The following is a 19,517-nucleotide window of genomic DNA, read 5'->3' as shown; positions in this document are numbered from 1 at the left end:
ATTATCTGATTACACTTAGATATTGGCCTGTGTCCTAACGCAATGCTCATATAAGTGTAAGTAATTGTACATTTCCATACATCACTTGTGAAAGAAAGACTTCAATTCTATCATGTATACCAATTTGGAGCCATAAAAGTGTTTAATAAAAGAAAGATTATCCACCGTCAATAAACAACTCAGAATTAATGTAAAGAGCCTACAATTTATAAAACTGTTGACATAAAGTCTGCAATATAAAAGTCACCTTAAGGTAGCCTTTCGAACTAAGCGTCACAAACGCAGCGTCTTTAGCTTTGGGCTTAAAGGTAGCCTTTCGAAGCGAGTTAGTGACGCGGCATTGGTGGCACAAGGCCAAAGCTAAAGACGCTGCGTCTGTGACGCTTAGTTCGAAAGGTTAACTTTAGGCTGCGTTTAGACGCTATTGTAGCATATTCGTTTCAGACTTTGTGTGCCTGTTAGATTTAGAATTAATTGCAAAACTACCTCGCATTACTTTTACATCGCAGTTCACCTGTAAGTATGATAAAGCCCCGAAACTACTGTTTTATTAAAAACACATCATTTAGGGCAGTAAGAAGTCAAACTTCTCTGAAGTCAAACCTATCTCTACTTATTACACTAAAATTCCTAAACGAAACAAACAGGCAGACAAAAAGTATTACTTTATTTTGTATTACGTATTGGGAAAAAATGTGTTGTTATTTTGTGAGGAAAAACAATTCGGATTTGATTATAGTCATCTCGTTTGTCTACATCAGATATGGATCAACCTGACAATAGGACAGGTAGCTATGTATAGATTTAATGTGATTATTGTTTCCTTAGAAAATTTTAGAATGAATACACGTAGAAATGAATCATTTAACAAAGGAAACTCTACGATTCACTAAAAGTAAAGTAACTACAGTAGTCGTCGTTTCAGCCGAAAGACGTCCACTGCTGGACAAAGGCCTCCCCCAAGGACTTCCACAAAGACCGGTGCTGCGCCGCTCGCATCCAGGCACCTCCCGCAACCTTCACCAGATCGTCGGCCACTTAGTGGGAGGCCTGCCCACGCAACGTCTTCCGGCTCGTGGTCGCCACTCCAGAACTTTCCTGTCCTGAAAAGTACAGTACAAAGACTTAATTAAAATGCATACCTACTTCTATTTAAACATCTTGCTAAGCCAGACATAATGAAAATCTCCTTTTTGTTAGTGAAACTTTAATAATGTAGCAAGTCCATAAACTATAGCTAATATAACCGAGGTTGTTAAACCTTTATTATGACCATTATTAGCTATCCCACGGGGGCGAGCGAGTAAAGTCAGTTTTCCTAGAGAAGGTTCATTGTGCAGATAAAAGTTACCAAAAATAATGATAATATTAATAATATCGTACGTAGCTCAAAAACCATGTTTTAGTAATGTTAAAATTAAGATTGCTTCAATCAGTTATGATTAGGTTAGAAATAAATGTTACCATCACAAATTCTCTACAAGAGTTGAATTGATCATGTTTGTAAGTGAATAATTTACATATAAATTACCAATTAGAACTGTCTATTAATTGTAAAGCTAAACAAAAATTAAAACTGGAGTTGAAAATTTACAAGTATAACCGAGGACTGTAACATACAAAACAAATAATTTATGCTTATAGGTACATCTGCATATCTAATTCTTCAATGAAGAAGAGTCAAGATTGATTGGATATTGATTGCTCACTAATGCGATCAGAGGAGAGTGGGCTTTTAATAGGTACTAAGTTGATGATTCCGATGTGATACGAGTACTTATGATATAATGAAAGAACACCCATAAACTCATTCCATCAAATAGATTACAGCGGTGTTTATAATGATTTAAGACAGACTACATGCGAATCATTTAGTGTGCCAAGCATAGAAAACAACTGAACTGGAATCAACCATTGTTGATTTTCTTAATAACCAATGAAAGTTTCGAGAACTTTGCTCAAATCTCAATATACTGAACTAACAGAGTTATCTTGGATCCCGTTGAAATGCCAAAGGAGTTTGGATTGTTGTTTAATTACAAATGAAAACGGATGTTTGGCATTTAAGATTATTCAAAAAATTGAGAATAATAAGATTTTATGACCTACTACTTTCTCAGAATTAATAATAAAGTTAAAGTAACACACTATTTTTTTCTCTGGCTGAGTTGCACCATTTTACTTTGACTTTAACAAACGTCAAAAATCTATCAAACTCCATACAAATAGCACCGGTTATCGTTATAGTTACCGTTAAAGTTAGGTGGGGCAATTCAGCCTTATTGTATTTTTTTATATTATTTTGTCTTTGATTGTAATAAAAAGTAAATATTTAGTTCAGCAGGCCTTAACACATTTTACGTTAAGCATAAACTAACTGAAAATGTTTGCTTTCCTTTTCCTGTTTTTATTTCACATTGTTATCAGGAAGGTTAATATAATAAATAACCGTGTTTTGACATGTTTTATCATTGTATATCTCTAAACTACTAATCTAATTTTTTATCAATTAATGTCATAAATAGAAAGTAGTAAAAAAGTAGAAATGTTCAGTAGTAAAATCGACAGTAATATCAGGCTATACATTTTTGTTACAAACAAAATAGCTTTTATTACAAAAAGATAAGACGTCACTATTTTTAGTTTGACGTCCTTATATTTATATTAAAAATGATATTGTCAAAGTTTTTATTTCTGACCAAATCTTAAGTAAATAAAACGTAAACCATGTCTCAATAGGAAATGATTATAGCGAACAAGTTTATTATTTACTAATTTTATCACTGAACAATAGCAAATATTTACCTTAACCTAAGTTTCAGAAGAGATTGCTCTTTTAAGTTGTTTTCTTGGAAACGAGCAATCATAGAGTCGGTTATTGGAAAGGATGTTAAGGAAATTGTGTAAGTGCGAAGTGGTGGCGCTGCGATTTGCAAACTTAGAGAGCTCACAGACGAGCGACTTAAATCAAATCAAATCAAATAGGGCACTTATACACTTCCTAAATATAGCTTGCTCTACTACCACTTCGGGACAACATAATATGGGCTGGTGCTGAGAAGAAGCTGTGGAAGAAACTCAGTCACCTTTTTGCGATTGTGATTGGCGACGGTGAGTGACTTTTAGGCAACTGTCGGCGACAGTCTCCGACTCGCGCCTATAGCAGTCATGACATGTTGACGCTATGACTATATGTTACGCGATGCATCGGCCACTGTCGGCGATTGTCGCCAACTTAAGTCGCAAGCAGTAACCGATATAATGTTGCTCGTTTGTGACCTTTGTGTTGTAGTTTCGGATCTTCGTCTTGTTCAGCTGAAATGATTTTTTAGAAAGAATATCATATGCGATCCAAGGAGTTTCAGATATTTTTCTATTGTCTGCAAATAATAATTAGTTGATATAAAATCCGGTAGTCCTGTTTGAATTAATTAAATGTTCTCGTAAACAATAACATCCGGGAGAGAACTTATGAAAATTAAACCTTAAGATATCAAAACAGATGGGATACCATGGAAAATCGGATTTAAAGTACCTTAACATTAAAAGGGTAAACAAAAAAGTAAGTACCTAATATATATTTTATAGTAAAATGGAATAGGTAACATACCTGTATAATTTATCCAGGGCGTCAAAGACTGGTTTGGTTGAGAAAAACTTACACGATACCTATTTTAAACTGTGAAAGACGAAGTGAAAAGAAGAAGAAGAGGGGTGAAAAGCTTATTAAAACACTGTTTGGTACCAAAGACTATACCTACCACTCGAGTTCACAGCATGCATTTGTTGTACTTAATTAGTTCCCTACACCCTATATTTTATGGCAAACAATTACGCGAACACTCGTCGTACATATTTGCTGAATAAATAACGATGATAAGGTAACGCTCGTGCTGTGCACTTGATAACTCTCTCGAATTTCTTCAGAATACTTTACGACTATCATTAAACGTGTTCTACGTTTACGTGGAACGTTATCACGCGATATAAAAATATTTCTCGTATGAACACGCGGAATTATTATTATTGCCAGTGATTTATACTCTTTTATTGTCACATTAAGCTTTAAAGTCATAAATAGTTTTCGTTATCACGTTGTGCAAAACAAGATCATACTTGGATAACGCCTTTTACATTATTGCTGGCCGCTTACAAAAATTTAATTCGTTTGAAAAAGGTTAGTTTGACTTAAAAAAATTCGCGTTCTTTTTTCTTTTGTTTTTAAAAACAAAATATGACTTTTGACTGTAATAGTGCAAACTTTTTTCGCGGAAGTGTTGCTTGTGGGAGTGTTAGTTAAAGCGCAGAGCCGGGTGCGCAGTAACGTTTGGCACCCCTATAAAGGGATGGGGGTTGGTCCCGCGCCATTCACAAGTTTCCCAGCGCCGCCGAAGCTCGCTGGAGAGCTTTCCATTGAACTTTTGTGAGTGCAACATTTGTGTCAGCGTGATGAAAGCGTTTTTCTTCCTGGTTGTTGCACTGTTGGCGGGCGAGGGCATCAATGCGCTCCTTTTGCCGGTAAGTTTGAAAGTTTTCAAAGTTTTTAAACAAAAAAAAAATAAAGCAAACTTGAACAGAGTTATTTGGTTTCCTTGTAGTAGGTAACTTTTTATTATTTTTCCAAATAATTGACCATGCAGGTTTGCTATTTCTTTAAAATCGTAATCTATGATGACTTTTTGAAACAATTTAAGGAAATAGTTTCTTTCACATAAATTAATGATATGATTTGTGTTTTGTGGTAAATAGATTTTAAACTTGGCCTCCAAGTTTACTAACTACCGCCAGATGTGAACGTAAAACTTCAGAAACACGATTTGTCGCAATACACGACAAGTTTGTCAAGTTGTTACCTATTTGAAAATCATATCTTGTAGGTGTAGCAAAATGTTTCGATTAAGAAGTTAAAGTTTTCAATATAAACTTTTTTTATTTATTTATTTGATTTTTTTACCATAAGATAAGATAAGATAAATTTATTGAATAAAAACTTAGCCTAAATACAAGTAACTTAAATTTATTAATGCAGTGAAATGGATCGGTACCTTAATGACAATTTTCACGAGGGAGGATTTTTTTTGTATTAACGCGTGGGCTACATACGTAATATGTAAATTAAATTAATTACACAAATTCCACATTTGAGCCTGCAACCGGTTTAACAACGATCAAGTTTCAGTCCACGTCGTGGCAAAAGCCACTTTTTTCAAACGTTCCTCACAACCGAGTAACAAAATGTATGTAACATACTGTAACTTAATCGGATGGGCGATTAACTGGGGCAAATAGGCTGGGCACGTAGCACAAAAAATAAAAACCGATCAGAATGAACGATTCTCGGATAGAGACTACGCTAATCGCCTTCTAATGAAGGGATTTTTAGAAGAGAATTCTCGCCTAAAATAATTATAGGGGGAAATAAATCAGCCAGCTTCATCAAGCAACGAGAGGTAGGGGAAAGTAACTGTACGAGTTGATCCCCTGGGGTAAGATGATCCTTCGCGATTGTGCTGAAACCACTAACGTCATTTAGTTTCTTTAACTGGTAAAACATAGCTCTGGACACCTCCCCGCCTCAGTCAAATCGTAATAGTGGCGTACTAGAGAATTAAGGAGCCGTTCTATGAATCGAAGTTGTATGGCAAAAAATCGCTGATAACTTTTAATGTGTGGTGTAACTGCTGATGTGACAATCAGTTATAACAGAATATTAATAACATTACTGCAAGTCGGAGGTCTAACTTGCAATAATGTTAACAATAAGTCACAGTTAGAATAAAAATTTAAAAAGCCTTTCCTACAAATGTGTGTAAATAATATTTTATTTACGCAACCAACCTTAAAAGTATCATTCTCAAAAATCCTTTTATTTCATAACGTACAAACATTGAAACAGATACTTTTCAGCCTTCCAGTAAAATATTCGGTGAAATAAATACGAGTACTCGGAAAAAGCTATGAATTCTGCCTACGGTTTACCTACCTATATTACCTTGAGAGCTATTTGTTAATTATTTATTAATAGCACATTGCTAAGTTCAGTTATTGGATAAAGGATAACGAGAATTAATCCATTTGTATCTGATCTTGTTACCTATTAGAGGTAATCCGTCAGAGTTAATTGATTTAGTCCGATCATAGAAACAAGTCGAATCTGAAGTTAAATAATGTAGGTAGATGTTTAGAGCCGATTTTTCAATCATGAGATAATTTTTAGCAGCAAAAAGTAAGTGAAAAGATTGGTAGTTTTGTAAAGAACATAATGACAAATCTTTCCTCAGAAAATAAATGTACTTATTACCTACTAAAATCTGACCTACCATTACCATGACATTAGGCTGTTCTTATATAAAAGTAGAATTAACATTTTCACATATAATTAACGTGTACGTGTAAGGTATTTATCATAAACTAGAAAATACTTCCTCACTAGGTACTGCTTTGCTGCAAACTTTTTTTTGAGAATTATTGACAGATTTGAAGAGATTCTAATAAACTCGTATTCGAGCAAAAATAATGTAGTTTTTCTGAAAACGTAACTATACCTATATTAGAAGTCAAAGTAAATGCTTTTTTGACAGTAACTTTCCGATGTCGCTTTTGTTGAAACGACAGCTGAAATTGTTTTCGTTTCATTGCGTCTGTTTCAAGTTTCCAGGAAATACTTCAGAATATCTCTGTTCATTTGAATATCAGTGCATTTTCAAAGACATTCTGCAAGCCCCATTTAAAATACTTCATTAGTATTCCTGTTACTATTCCCAGTTCGGGAAATTTGTTAAAATGAATGACAGAACTGTAAACTGAATTCGAGTCACGTTCTCTTCTCTTTAAGACAAATCACTTCTGTTGTATCAATATTACGTGTAGACAGCTGTGAGCGCTATCCATCAGTGTAATGGTAAACTAAGGATGAGCTGCACCATCTTACTTTAACTTTGACAAACGTCAAAAATCAGTCAAACTTCATTAAAAAAGCACCGGTTAGGGTTATTGTTACGGTTAAAATAAGGTGGTACAACTCTGCCTAAGACATCAATATTACGAATTTATAAATAAGAAATTCTTTGTTAAGGTTTTACCGCTTAAACCGTTGAACAAATTATGATGAATTTTTTCTCACTCATAAATTTAAAAAGTCACAGTATTAGAACCGCAAGAAGTCTTGATATAAATATGTAAAATGGGAGGTGGGAATAAAAATTGATTTCTTCTGTTCGAGAATACGTAGGGGAACCTGTTGAACCTTGGACAGAGTTGTACCTAAAACAATTGTATATATTTTTTAAATTATGCGGTTTTATGAAAAGTTGTCTAGGGTATTACATACGTTATTTGTCAACATTAACGTGAAGTTAGCTAAGATTCGCCGACGCCGTGCAAGTACAAGAAAAAATGGTAATTTAATATTTTACACTGACGCAGTGAGATTTTGGAGGTTTACTTCATGTCAATTTATGAAAAATGTTGCATGTTTGACAAAACGGTTATAGTTAGAACATAATCTTTATATATCTAGCTACTGGACGATATGAGTTTCAGATCCTAAGCTCAAATGGAAGTGGGTTTATTATGCTTATTAAGTGAAGTAGTCGTAATGTTGTACCTTGACCACCCAACTAGCGATGTACCTTGGTCACTGATTTTCATTACGTTTTAATGAGAATTTTATTGTAATAAAAAAAACATATTATACTGTTATAGAAACAATGCCCCGAAGACCTCAAAATAGCAATTCAGTCTGTTTTTGATATATATTTTTTTAATTTCTAATGTTTTTTAAAATTTACATTTAATGTATCTTCATATGACTTTTTTAAGATTATTTTTGTTGATAAAGCGGTTTTAATGGATATTTTGCTAGAATTTAAGTTAAATGATAAGAAATAAAAAAAACTAGATTGCAAGTTAAAGCCACTCCAGCGCGTATTTTGTCCTACACGACATAACATATCAACATTCAACAAAATTTTCTAGAAAAAATGTTGAATATTGTCATATTTTTGTTGATTGTGTAAGGCTAAACATGGACTGGAGAGCCGACTTAAACTTAAGTGATTTGTTGCCAAAAAATTGTGAAAAATAATTAGTAAAAAAAATATGGATGAGGATCTTTTTAAAAAAATACTTTTACTTAGATATTGTTGCTAATAACTGTAATAATTGGTATTTCAAATAATAATTTAACAGAAAATTAACAAATTGAAGCGAATATAAGCATTTATTTAAATTTAAATAGGTACAACGTACCTACACGGTCCAAGGTACATCTGGTTTGTTGTACCTAGGACAGTTTTCCCTTTTTTTTTCTAGCAGCTAGTATGCCCAAATTTTTAAAATTATACACAATTTTATGAATGAATTATGTAGTTAATTAAATGATCTTTAAAAATATAACTGCACTAGACAAGTTTAACTATCACCATTATTTTTCAAAAAATCAAAATTCGAAAAACTGGCCTAAGTACAACAGGTTCCCCTACTTATCGGAAGTTTTTTATAAATACAAGAACTCGACGTATACTTACTGTGAATTTTATTGAGTAGCTTTAAGTATGGTTGAAATATATCTCGTTTACAACTTTGAAAATCCAATAACCTTGTTCGTCACTTGTTTGAAAATTGTATTGACTAATGTTCAATTACTCGCATTTGTGTTTGAACAAGAGTTGTCTAAAGTTACAAAGAGCAGACAACAAAGTTTAATTTGTCTTTTATTTATTTGTTTATTTGTAAGCCACACTTCTTACTGGAATTTAAGTAGCGTAAGATTTTGTATTTTACTTTGATGTCAAATTATACTTGATAAATTATAATTAGGTACTTATTTTCCGTAGGTACATTGAAAAATAAAAATATCCTTAAAAAAATTCAAAAATAGTGTTAGCATATTAGCTGTGTGGTTCCGATAGAGTTAGTTTTTAATTCCACCCTTACCGTGGATGTCGTAATTAAAAAGGTGCCAAGGGATATAATAATTATGCGAACATGAGGCCTCCCCAACCCTACACTCCCCAGCGTGGGAAGTATACGCCAATCCTACATTTCATTAGGTCTGCTTCTTAAAAAACTGAATTGTGGACCATACTTAATTATATCTGAGAAGTAGGATATTTTTGAAGTCGGCTGTACTTAAATAAAATGTGATTCATAATACCAAAAGCCTACTTTTGACTAATTGCTTTTGTGAAACAAAAGTCGTGGCACATAAACCGCGGTGAACAGAAGTGATTAGGGCAAATATCGTCCTTAATCATAATTACCTCAATTAGAAGCTTTTGCTCTGCCTCGTCTCTCTGCTCTAACAATATATTACCAAAGTTTTATTTATTATCAATTTCGGGGAACATTTTAAGCATAACTTTAATTAAGTTAATTATGATTCATGTATATTCTGTTCCTATTCTTCTAAGATTGTTTTTATGTAAGGAATTTATTTATAGCATGTGCCAACTATTGGATTTCTATTGAGAAAAACTTATAATGTATGAAAGAACTTACTTTTTTGGGAAAGATTTATAATTTTCCCACAGACAAAGTCGTGGATGTCTTTTAGTCTAATCTTTCAGTAACGCTTACTGCTCTTCGAACACTAAGTAAACTCGTAGAGCTACATTCTCTGTGTGCAGCACTGCATTAGTTTTCGATTATATTTTTTCTTTTCGTATAGATAATAATGTGTTTAACATTATTATCTATACACAGACACAATCACACACAGACAACATTTGTAGGATGTTTAAATACTTATATTTTTTCTTTTCGTATAGATAATAATGTGTTTAACATTATTATCTATATGTTACTGTAAAAGCTCGAACTACGGTTAATCTTAAGATTTAAGTGTAAGTCTTAGGATTTACCGACATGAGTTGGTAAATGTAAGTATTTCTGAAAATACGACGATTTTTTCGAGCTTTTACCATTCGAATTCAGTATTGCTAGGTTTTACCTCTGTCAGCTGGTAGATGTTGGTTTTAGGAATAAAACAATGAGTAATTCTTAATGGGGAATTATAAAACGATCGACTAAAAAATAACTTAGCGATTGATGATGGCATACTTACTGTTTTAATAACTTGAGCGGTATGAATTTGAGTAAGCGAAAAATTAACTTAACTAACGACGAATATTGATTAATATAATCAAATGCAGAACGACCTTACAAAAAGTGGGTTATGTTTAATCCATTTTAGATATTAAAATTCTGTCCGTGCGACTAAATTACTACGTGAGCGACTAAAAATACAAAGAGGGAAACTTCAATATTAAGATAGATTCGATTTTTTCCAATTGAAGTAATTTCTGATGATGATGATGATGATGATGAGATGCGCTGAGCACGTTATGACATGTTTTGTTTTTCAACATTTACCGTGCCATTAATGTAAATCCTAAGATTTACCAACGAAATGGTGGTAAGAGTTCGAATCGCAAACCTTTTGGGACATTTACCATTAGGAATTGGTAGATCTTAGATTGTACTGGAATATCTTAGGATTTACTGCAATTCGAGCTTTTACAGTAACATATACACAGACACAATCACACACAGACAACATTTGTAGGATGTTTAAATACTTATATGTTGACTTGTTATTATTTCGTATCATAATATTTCACGCACAACACTTACATTGTAAATATCATGAAAGTTGTAATGATAATAAGACAATAATTAAGGTAAACGTTTTAAATTCATATTTTATGGCTACAATCATTTATGTAAATAATTTATCCACACGATAAAAGTCAACATGACATTGTGTAACTTATGTATCTGCTATGTTGACAAAAGACACACTTCAGTAATAATTTATAGTCGGTATTAGTAGGTACTCGTAGTAGATCCGAGATGTTCTTTTCTAATTTTTAATGAAATTCTTATTTGAACAAAGAATTTCTGCTTGTATGTATTTGCCAACCCTTGTAAACAAATTGTTACTGCCTCAGGAAGGTCAATTACTGCTTAAGTGATGTGCAAACGTTAGTTCCTCTCTCGCTCGATACGTACTGAAGATTTGATGGAAACGAATTTGTATGAGATACGAGGTGGCACCATCTGGCAGCGTGTAAACAAAATAAGCTTTACGTATGCGAAGAGGCGTTATTGGATTCGAAAAAATTGTTTCTCTATGGTGAAAGCTACTCATACCCTATGATGTTGTTACTTACTCTACGAGCTCAAAATGTACGTAACTTAGGTATATCTTGGCTGAAGATACTTCATTGACATACCGTATAATATAAAATATTTGTACCTAGTTACTCTGTTTAACAGGTCACAATATATCGAAGCTGGTCGAGGTACTACGACTCTATTGAGGCAAAAGAGTCAACCAACAAAAATAAGTTACAAAACTAAACTCTTTGATTATCAGGCGTTATTCATGTGAAGAAGGAATAAAAAACAATTTTTTTATTTATTTGACTGACATACTTTACATAAATTCTACCTAAACATAATTAAAAACACAATAAGTATTATGTCTGAATAATCATTTTACCAATAATGATAACGTCCGAGGTTAATTTATTTTAATATCTTGTTACTATGCGTGCCTGGTTTACGCACATTAGTTAGTCACTATGCGTAGAAAGGTTTTATAGGATTTAAATTGTCACTAGCAAATGCGTCATACCTACTCTGGCCATACGCTGCTATTGACATTTCGCTTAAACATTTATTATAGGTAAACTAAGTACGTTGATTTTAGAATGTTTAGTTAGCAAACAGTTTGTGTTATTTTATCGCTTTTTACATACAAACAGTCTTTTTATCTATGGTAAAAGTACAAAATATGTGCCTACTTCGATAATATTGGATTTTTCTTAGGTTGTTCATAGACAATTAATTTTTAGAACAAACTTTAATGCTTTAAACTAAAATAAAAACTGTAGAAAGTTTTGATTATGAGTAAGTATTTTTTGCTAGCCATGTAGAAAAAATTATATATCTTAAATTAGTAGGTACAACTGCCTCTTGGACAAAGATGATTTACATGTTTTAGGTAACTGACAAAATTCATTCAATCAGTCGTTCAGGTAACCGATAAAATTCAACCAATTAACTCATAAGACAGTTTAGATAAGTACCTACCTATCAAGTATTTCAGTTAGCATTTTTTTATTTAAATTGTCAGCGATGATGAAATACTAATGCGAATCGAGTTCGTTCAACGGGCAATCACATTCCGAGTATCTGATTGATGACATGTGATTTCCCTCGGTGTCAAATCTTTTATTTCTCGTGCCGCTTTGATTCAAAATAATTCATGTGGAAAAAGATAATCGTACAATGAACGCCGCTCAATTGCTCGCACGCACCCTAAAACTCATCGGATGTTTTAAAAAATCGCTTAGCGAAATAATACTGTATGTTAGAGCTAAGATTGTTATTAAATACATAAATAAATAAATAAATACTGAATCTCTTTTAACATAAACAATGTCAGATTTCAACGGCCGTGAGAAAAAAGAGCCTCTTCCTCATTTACATCCATCCTATTGCAAAATACAAATGCGTCTTTCAATTTATTTTTGAAAGCCTTAAATAGCTTGCGATAAAAAGGTCACTATCCCTAAAAGTCCCTTGAAATTTGGATCATCCAATCCATTTCATGTTCAATACGGCAGCGCTGGGTTGAGGTGCCGCCAATCGAAAAATCACTTAGACTCAAACGCCCATTCTCCACCAAGGGTGATGTTTCAGAGTTTTCCTCTTAAATAACAAAAGTCGGGTGATTCAACGACATTTTTTCGATTATTATTATTTTCGATTTATCTCAGCATTGTTACCAATTGCGTGGACGTTCTGAGTTATTGAATCGAATATGATTTGACCAATCGAATCACACGGCTGGATACCTGCGTTTATTTCAAAATTTACCAATATTTGGGTCACCAAATCATTGTGTGATTTGAGTGATGTTTTATGTAATGTATTAAGTATCTTTTTATAGTTACTGTTCAGTGTAGTGTAGCTTACCTAAGGAATTTACCTATTTCCAAAAATTTTAGTACGAGGCTTGTATATTATGTCGTAAAAATATTACGCGAGTTTTTGTTCCACGTCTTAAACACCCACATTGACACTTGGAGTTTTTATTAAAATAAGTCCCAGAGAGTGCGTTTTACGGTTAGTAGGTGGTATGAGTAATATTATTCTTTTTACTACCACGCTTACTCAAGCCACTAGGGGTTAAATCTAATGAATACAAATTTATTAGAAGCTTACTATGTTAAAACTTGAATGAAGTCTTCAGTTTCAAAGAAAATGAAGTTTTATAAAATGTAAAAGTAGTGGATTGTGGATTATCTTCCGTTCTCCCGGTAATACCCTTTCAGTATTGAATCCTAAAAATAGAATATGAACACGTGCAACTTTTCAAACTTTCCCGTTCATGAAACCAGGTTTATCAGAGCCTTAATTAAACATCATGAAGTCAAAAGTTAGAAGACTGTTGTAAAATAAGTTTCTCATACACGTTTTCTCGTCAGCTGCAACTTCGTTTAGACTTTAGCTTGTAACCGTGGGTAACGAGAATACTCACTCGGGCAAACGAAAATACCTTAAAGTTTCTTTTACAAAAGTTTAGGTTTTCCTCTTTGAGAAGTGTGATTAATGCTTGCGTCATAACGTCGGAATATAAAAGGTCCAATATGTCGTCATAATACTAACCGGTAGGAACTAAATCATGAAATACTTTTCCTTAATTTGAAGTACCTATCAAGCAAAACACACTGGCATAATACATTACATATGTAATTATTTTATGAATAATTTTGCTTCAACCACATATGACTGTATTTTTAATTAAACAATGCTGCCCACTGTTAGGTATAGCGGATATTTTTTGGAGAAAGGAAAGTCATAACATTTGCAAGTGAGAGAGAAAATTTCGGCGGTTAGGGCATCGACCCTTTGGTCAAAAGCTTTTAAAGCTTTTCACATTTAATACATTAAGTACATTCCATACACACCGTCCAACATAACCGTTTCCGAAATGATTTAGTTTGAGAGTTACTACGCTTTTCTCGTTGAGTTTAGTGGCTCTAACTTGATTACGTATTCAGCTTCAACATGGCATGGTCAGCAAATTTTGCAGCATGTCAGCATCTCGACTATGTTCCTGGTAATATCGCTTCTTTTTTCTATAAACTCCATAACTCCAATGGGTAGCAAAAAGTTAAGCGAATGTTTAACCAAAATGAATATTTGTGTAACCAACAATTTTTACACCACGTTATATTGGGTTTAAAACATCTAGACTGTTTAGACAATCGAAATCACTTCAACAGTCGATTTAATGTTATACGAGTATAAGGTAAGTTGTAGGTATTAGGCTTGGATCTTAGGTTTCACTAGTTCGTTGCGTCTTTGAAACAAAAGAAGGCTATGACAATAAAAACAATAAGATTCACATTACAAAACATCGCTGAGAATTCAATATAAATTACACATTATTATTCTGTTAGTTTTGTCGCAAAAATAACCGTACCATACGAGTACATACATTATTCATCTATTACAATTCTAGGGTTAAATTTTGTTGGCGGAATTAATTAAGACACAGATTTTGATATTCACTTCTCTACATTAACAAAGCAGCCGCTTGTTCGCAGAGTTGTGTATTAAAAGGGCTTCCCTATCAGTTTCGCGATGGAGATGTGCTATTACGAAATTTTTTTGTACAAAATTTACTTGTAGTGTTCCTAAATTGTTTTAAGGCTTTTAATATTCAACTAGCGGCCGCCCGCGACTTCGTACGCGTGGATACCGTTTTACCCCCTTCATCTATCTTGCGCGGCTTAGATTTTTTCATACAAATGTTTTTTCCCGCTAACTCAAGTTCCCGTGGGAATTTTGCAATATCCTGTTGTAACTAAGCTTCAAGTTTACTAAGGTACCTGCATGACAAATTTCAAGCGTCTAACTTAAGCGGTTTAGATTTTTCATACAAAAGGATTTTCCCGCTAATTCCTGTTCCCGTGGGAATTCCTAAGTATCCTATAACCTGTCCAGGAGTAGGAAGAATAATTGTACCAAGTTTTGTTAAAATCCGTCGAGTAGTTTTTGTTTCTATAAGGAACATACAGACGGACAGACAGACAGACAGACAGACAGACAGACAGACAGACAGACAAAAATTTTACTGATTGCATTTTTGGCATCAGTATCGATCACTAATCACCCCCTGATAGTTATTTTGAAAATATATTTCATGTACAGAATTGACCTCTCTACAGATTTATTATAAGTATATAGATAAGCACACAATATTTATATGTGTATTATTTTATTTTCAAAGAACTTCTTTACGTAGTTACGCTCAAAAATAATAACTAACAGTTATCTGAAGCTTTCACAAGCTCGAGTTTAGCTATCAAACGAGTAATTAGCTTATTCGGCAATAATGTAGGTTTTTTTTAAACCGAATAAAACTTTTTGTGAGACCTTCATAAAAATACATAGTAAGGCTGAGTGCACCACCAAACTTTGACCGTTACCATAACGATAACCGGTGATTTTTGTATGGAGTTTGACAGATTTTTGACGTTTGTTACAGTCAAAGTTAGATGGTGCAACCCCAGCCTTAGTAATCTGCAACAAACTAAACATCTTATTACTTCATAAGTTGACCATATACATACATAATATACCACAAGTACCTCCACATAAAATGGACAATTGATCGGCGGAGATTCAATTTCCGCCCTTAACAGTCAAGTTATCATAGCAGCAGAATTTACATTAGAAACTTGTTTTCAGTGTGTTAGAGGAAACGAGCTATTAATGCGACGTTTACGCTTGTTTCAACGCTAACTCGGCACTAATTAACAAATCGCTAACGTTAACAAATGTAGATAAACAAGCAATGGTCGTAAGTTTGCATTTCTGTCATAATCTCTACCTACTAATATTTATAAAGCTGAAGAGTTCGTTTATTTGTTTGCTTGAAAGCAGTAACTACGAGTCTGACTTGAAAAATCGAGGAATACTTTATTTAGGCTATTTGACATCACCCAATAGCAAATAAGGGTAGAGCAGTAAAGAAAAATGTTGCAAAACGGGAAATACTATTCAAACTATTTTCACGCGTACGAAGTCACGGGTAAGGTAAGCGCAGGTAATACCGACAGGGGCCCAGTACTCGACACTTTCTAGATTTAAGCTTATTAAAAATTTCTACTAACACCAAACTAAACGATTTTTATGGCAAAATGTTAATGGTATTTTCTTACACATTTTAAATGGCAACACTTATTAAAAAACTGCAATGGCGTCCGAAAATAAATTAGTGAAACAGTAGTGCTCAGCAAATACTCATTTTCCGTTAATTCAGGCACTGAATTTCAAGCCTGCCTCGCCAGTTTAGATTCCATGTCTTGAAGGATCTATCAATTAATAGGTAAGTGTGATTATTTTGTGATATTGCGAAGAAAATTTTTAAGCGACTCAACCTATAATACTTATATTTTTTTCGTCAATTTAATTTAATTTCCGTGTGACATTTATTGGTTCCTTGAAGTGCATGCTTGACCCAGTACTCGTCAAAATTGGTACTATTTTGACGGTTACTGGTACACGCTTGATGAGCTGCACCTAAGTATGTCATTGGGCCATTTTTTAAATTATTAATGAACTTATGTCTTAAATAAAAGTTAAATAGTAATCTACATACAATAAATAATCATTTCGTAACAGTATCATATTATCATACCGATGATCAAACTTTACAAAGTCTTGTTTTTAAATTGAGTTCTCCCTGGTGTCGATTTTAGAGACTGTCGAGTATTGGGTCATGCACAAATGGTGCACCAATATAAACAATGTGGACCTTATGTAGTTGTAATAAGTGATACTTTGCAACAACATTGTTTAATCTTGTTTGCTGTTGCTGTGCACCGAAATGTCGTTATATACGAAGAACAATATTATGATGTACTGTAAAGTTTTGTTTACTGTAATTTTTATTAAAACAACTACCTGGCAAAATTATATTTTTACAGATTCGCATGACTGATTTTTTATCTTTTGACTTGCTTCTTCTTTTGTTTAATGACAATCGAACCTTTTTGATACTGACACTAACATAATATGCCAATAATTTTATTAAAGTAATGACAAGGTGTTGCCACTACTTATGGCCATAATTTTAGAATGTCAATCAATATGATTATGACAATATGACGGTAAACCAACGGTAGTTGATTTTCATACTATAATTATTACAGTAAACGGGTGGTACACGGTATAAGGTAGTATGGGGTTTATTTGTGCCATTGTCAAGTGGAAATTGATATAACTCGAATAATAGAACATACCTAGGTGTTTTAGTTCTATTGTTTTGTTTTATGTTTATGTTGATATTTAATTGATCTTAATTTATCTTGCACTATCTGTGCCCGCGACTTCGTACGTATGTGTAAAAATAGTTTCAATGTTTTTTCTCGTTTTCGCAACATTTTTCATTGACGCTCTGCTCCTATTCGTCGAAGCGTAGTGATTTAAAGCTTATAGCCTTTCTTGATAAATTGGCTATCAGCATACAAATATTTTTTCAATCGAACCTACCAAAAATATACTTCAGTTTATAATATTAGTATAGATAAACATGTGTTATTTACACAAAATCATGGCGGAGAAAAAATACACGAAAGAGGTCTTGTTGAAAGCATTGGAGGCTGTAGAACGAGGAGTCCCAAAGTCATCAGCTGCCAAACAATACAACGTGCCTAGGACAACATTGTTGGACAAATTATACGGTCGTACCGACATTGAATGCTCTAAGGGGCCATGTACTGTATTGACACCACTAGAAGAGGAACACCTAGAAAACTGGATAATTTTTATGGCTAATAGTGGGTTCCCTGTCACAAGAGAGCAGTTGCGAGATAGTGTTTGTATACTCATAAAAAAACTAGGTCGAAAAAACCCCTTCGTTGATAATAAACCAGGTCGCAACTGGTTTAAAGCATTTGTAAAACGTCATCCAAAAGTTGGCGAACGAGTTGCGCAAAATTTAACTCAAACTCGTGCTCAAGTCACGGAAAAAGATATTCGCACATGGTTTAAGGAAGTTGCGGAATATTTTGTAACTGCCCATCTAGAAGAAGCTTCTCGAGATCCACGCAGAATTTTTAACTGCGACGAAAGTGCATTTTTTTTATCCCCAACTTCTGAAAGAGTTTTAGCCAAACGTGGATCCAAAAATGTGTACAGTGTCATCCCAAGTGGAGACAAGGAGTGTGTCACAGTTCTCATAACAGCAAACGGAGCGGGTCAACTGGCACCACCGATGGTGCTTTTTAGGCTTAAAAATATACCCTCAAAAATATCAAAACAAACACCGAAAGATTGGGGATTAGGTCACACAGCAAAATAAAATTATTTATATTAAAATATTTTGCATTGTTTATGTTGTTATATCCTAAAAAAACTTTCTTAATTGTTATGTTACTTATCTACAAATTAGTAGATTTGAGTTATTTTACTGGTCGTCCCAAAGATATTAATTAGGTATTATGTACATTTTGTATAAGATTTTGATTATTTTTATGAAGAGAAGGATATTGTTTTATATAATTGAAAATGAAAAATGAAGTGAAAATGAAAATTTAATAAAAGTATTTTCATTTTTCATTTTCATGAAAATGAAAATTTAATAAAAGTATTTTTATTTTTCATTTTCATTTTTATTTAATTGAAAAAATATTTTGGTTTGTCTACATTATTGTAACTCAAGAAAGTTTTGTTTAGCTTTATGTTTATTTTCTATGTATATTGTTGATCGACCTATTACAATAGGGGCTTAAGAATACAAAGAATATTGCTGCATTTTGCATTTATATGAATAATTTTAAAGACTGATTATGACTGAGTACAAATTAATAAAGTAACTAAGTAAATTACTGCTAAAAATTAAGTCTAATATTTAGTTTATTTCAAATAAGTACCAATGCTAATACTATAAGTAAATAATATTGATTAATTATCGAATGACAGTTATTTAACTATGAATATCATTTGTTAAACATTTATCAAAGATTTTGTTTCACTATATAAAAATTGTTGATCATTTATGTTATAAGTTTAAGTACCTAATCTTTGTTGTATACCGCACATGAAGAAACAACAGAAAATATATATTGATTTGAAGTATAACAGCGCATTTGTTATTTATATAACCATTTCGACATACATTGGCAAATCTATTATAGTCTTTATTGCTTTGAGATAACGTTCAAATTCGGGAAAGCTGTCGAGTTCTGGGTCCGTTTGACGATAATTGGGTCTAAAGTGTCGAGTACTGGTACAAATGGGTCTTTTTTCAGTTAAGTATTGTTTTAAATTAATTCTTAATACCTACGATAATCAGTAAAAATTTACATAAAAGAGGAATAAATTACCTATCTGTCCATGTAATTCGATTTTTTCTAAGTCAAATAGTTTTCACGTATCAGCGTTGCAAAGTCAGCCAAAGTGCGAAAAGTGTCGAGTATTGGGTCGTTTAC

The 19,517-nt window shown here is 33.0% G+C and overlaps 1 protein-coding gene across 1 annotated transcript in view; it reads left to right on the top strand.

The window, feature by feature from the left end:
- The first annotated feature begins 3,935 nt into the window (after positions 1-3,935).
- LOC135073895 (corticotropin-releasing factor-binding protein) overlaps positions 3,936-19,517 on the top strand; it is a 61,228-nt gene continuing 45,646 nt past the window's right edge. Inside the window, exon 1 of the mRNA XM_063968143.1 lies at positions 3,936-4,518. Coding sequence (XP_063824213.1) covers positions 4,450-4,518 — 69 coding nt within the window. The 5' untranslated portion in view covers positions 3,936-4,449. The remainder of the gene's footprint in view (positions 4,519-19,517) is intronic.

The sequence above is a fragment of the Ostrinia nubilalis genome, chromosome 8 (assembly GCF_963855985.1).
Source record: "Ostrinia nubilalis chromosome 8, ilOstNubi1.1, whole genome shotgun sequence".
In the NCBI taxonomy this organism is placed as follows: Eukaryota; Metazoa; Arthropoda; class Insecta; order Lepidoptera; family Crambidae; genus Ostrinia; species Ostrinia nubilalis.
The sequence above is the reverse complement of the archived record's forward strand: the minus strand, read 5'-3'. Positions and strand labels throughout refer to the sequence as shown.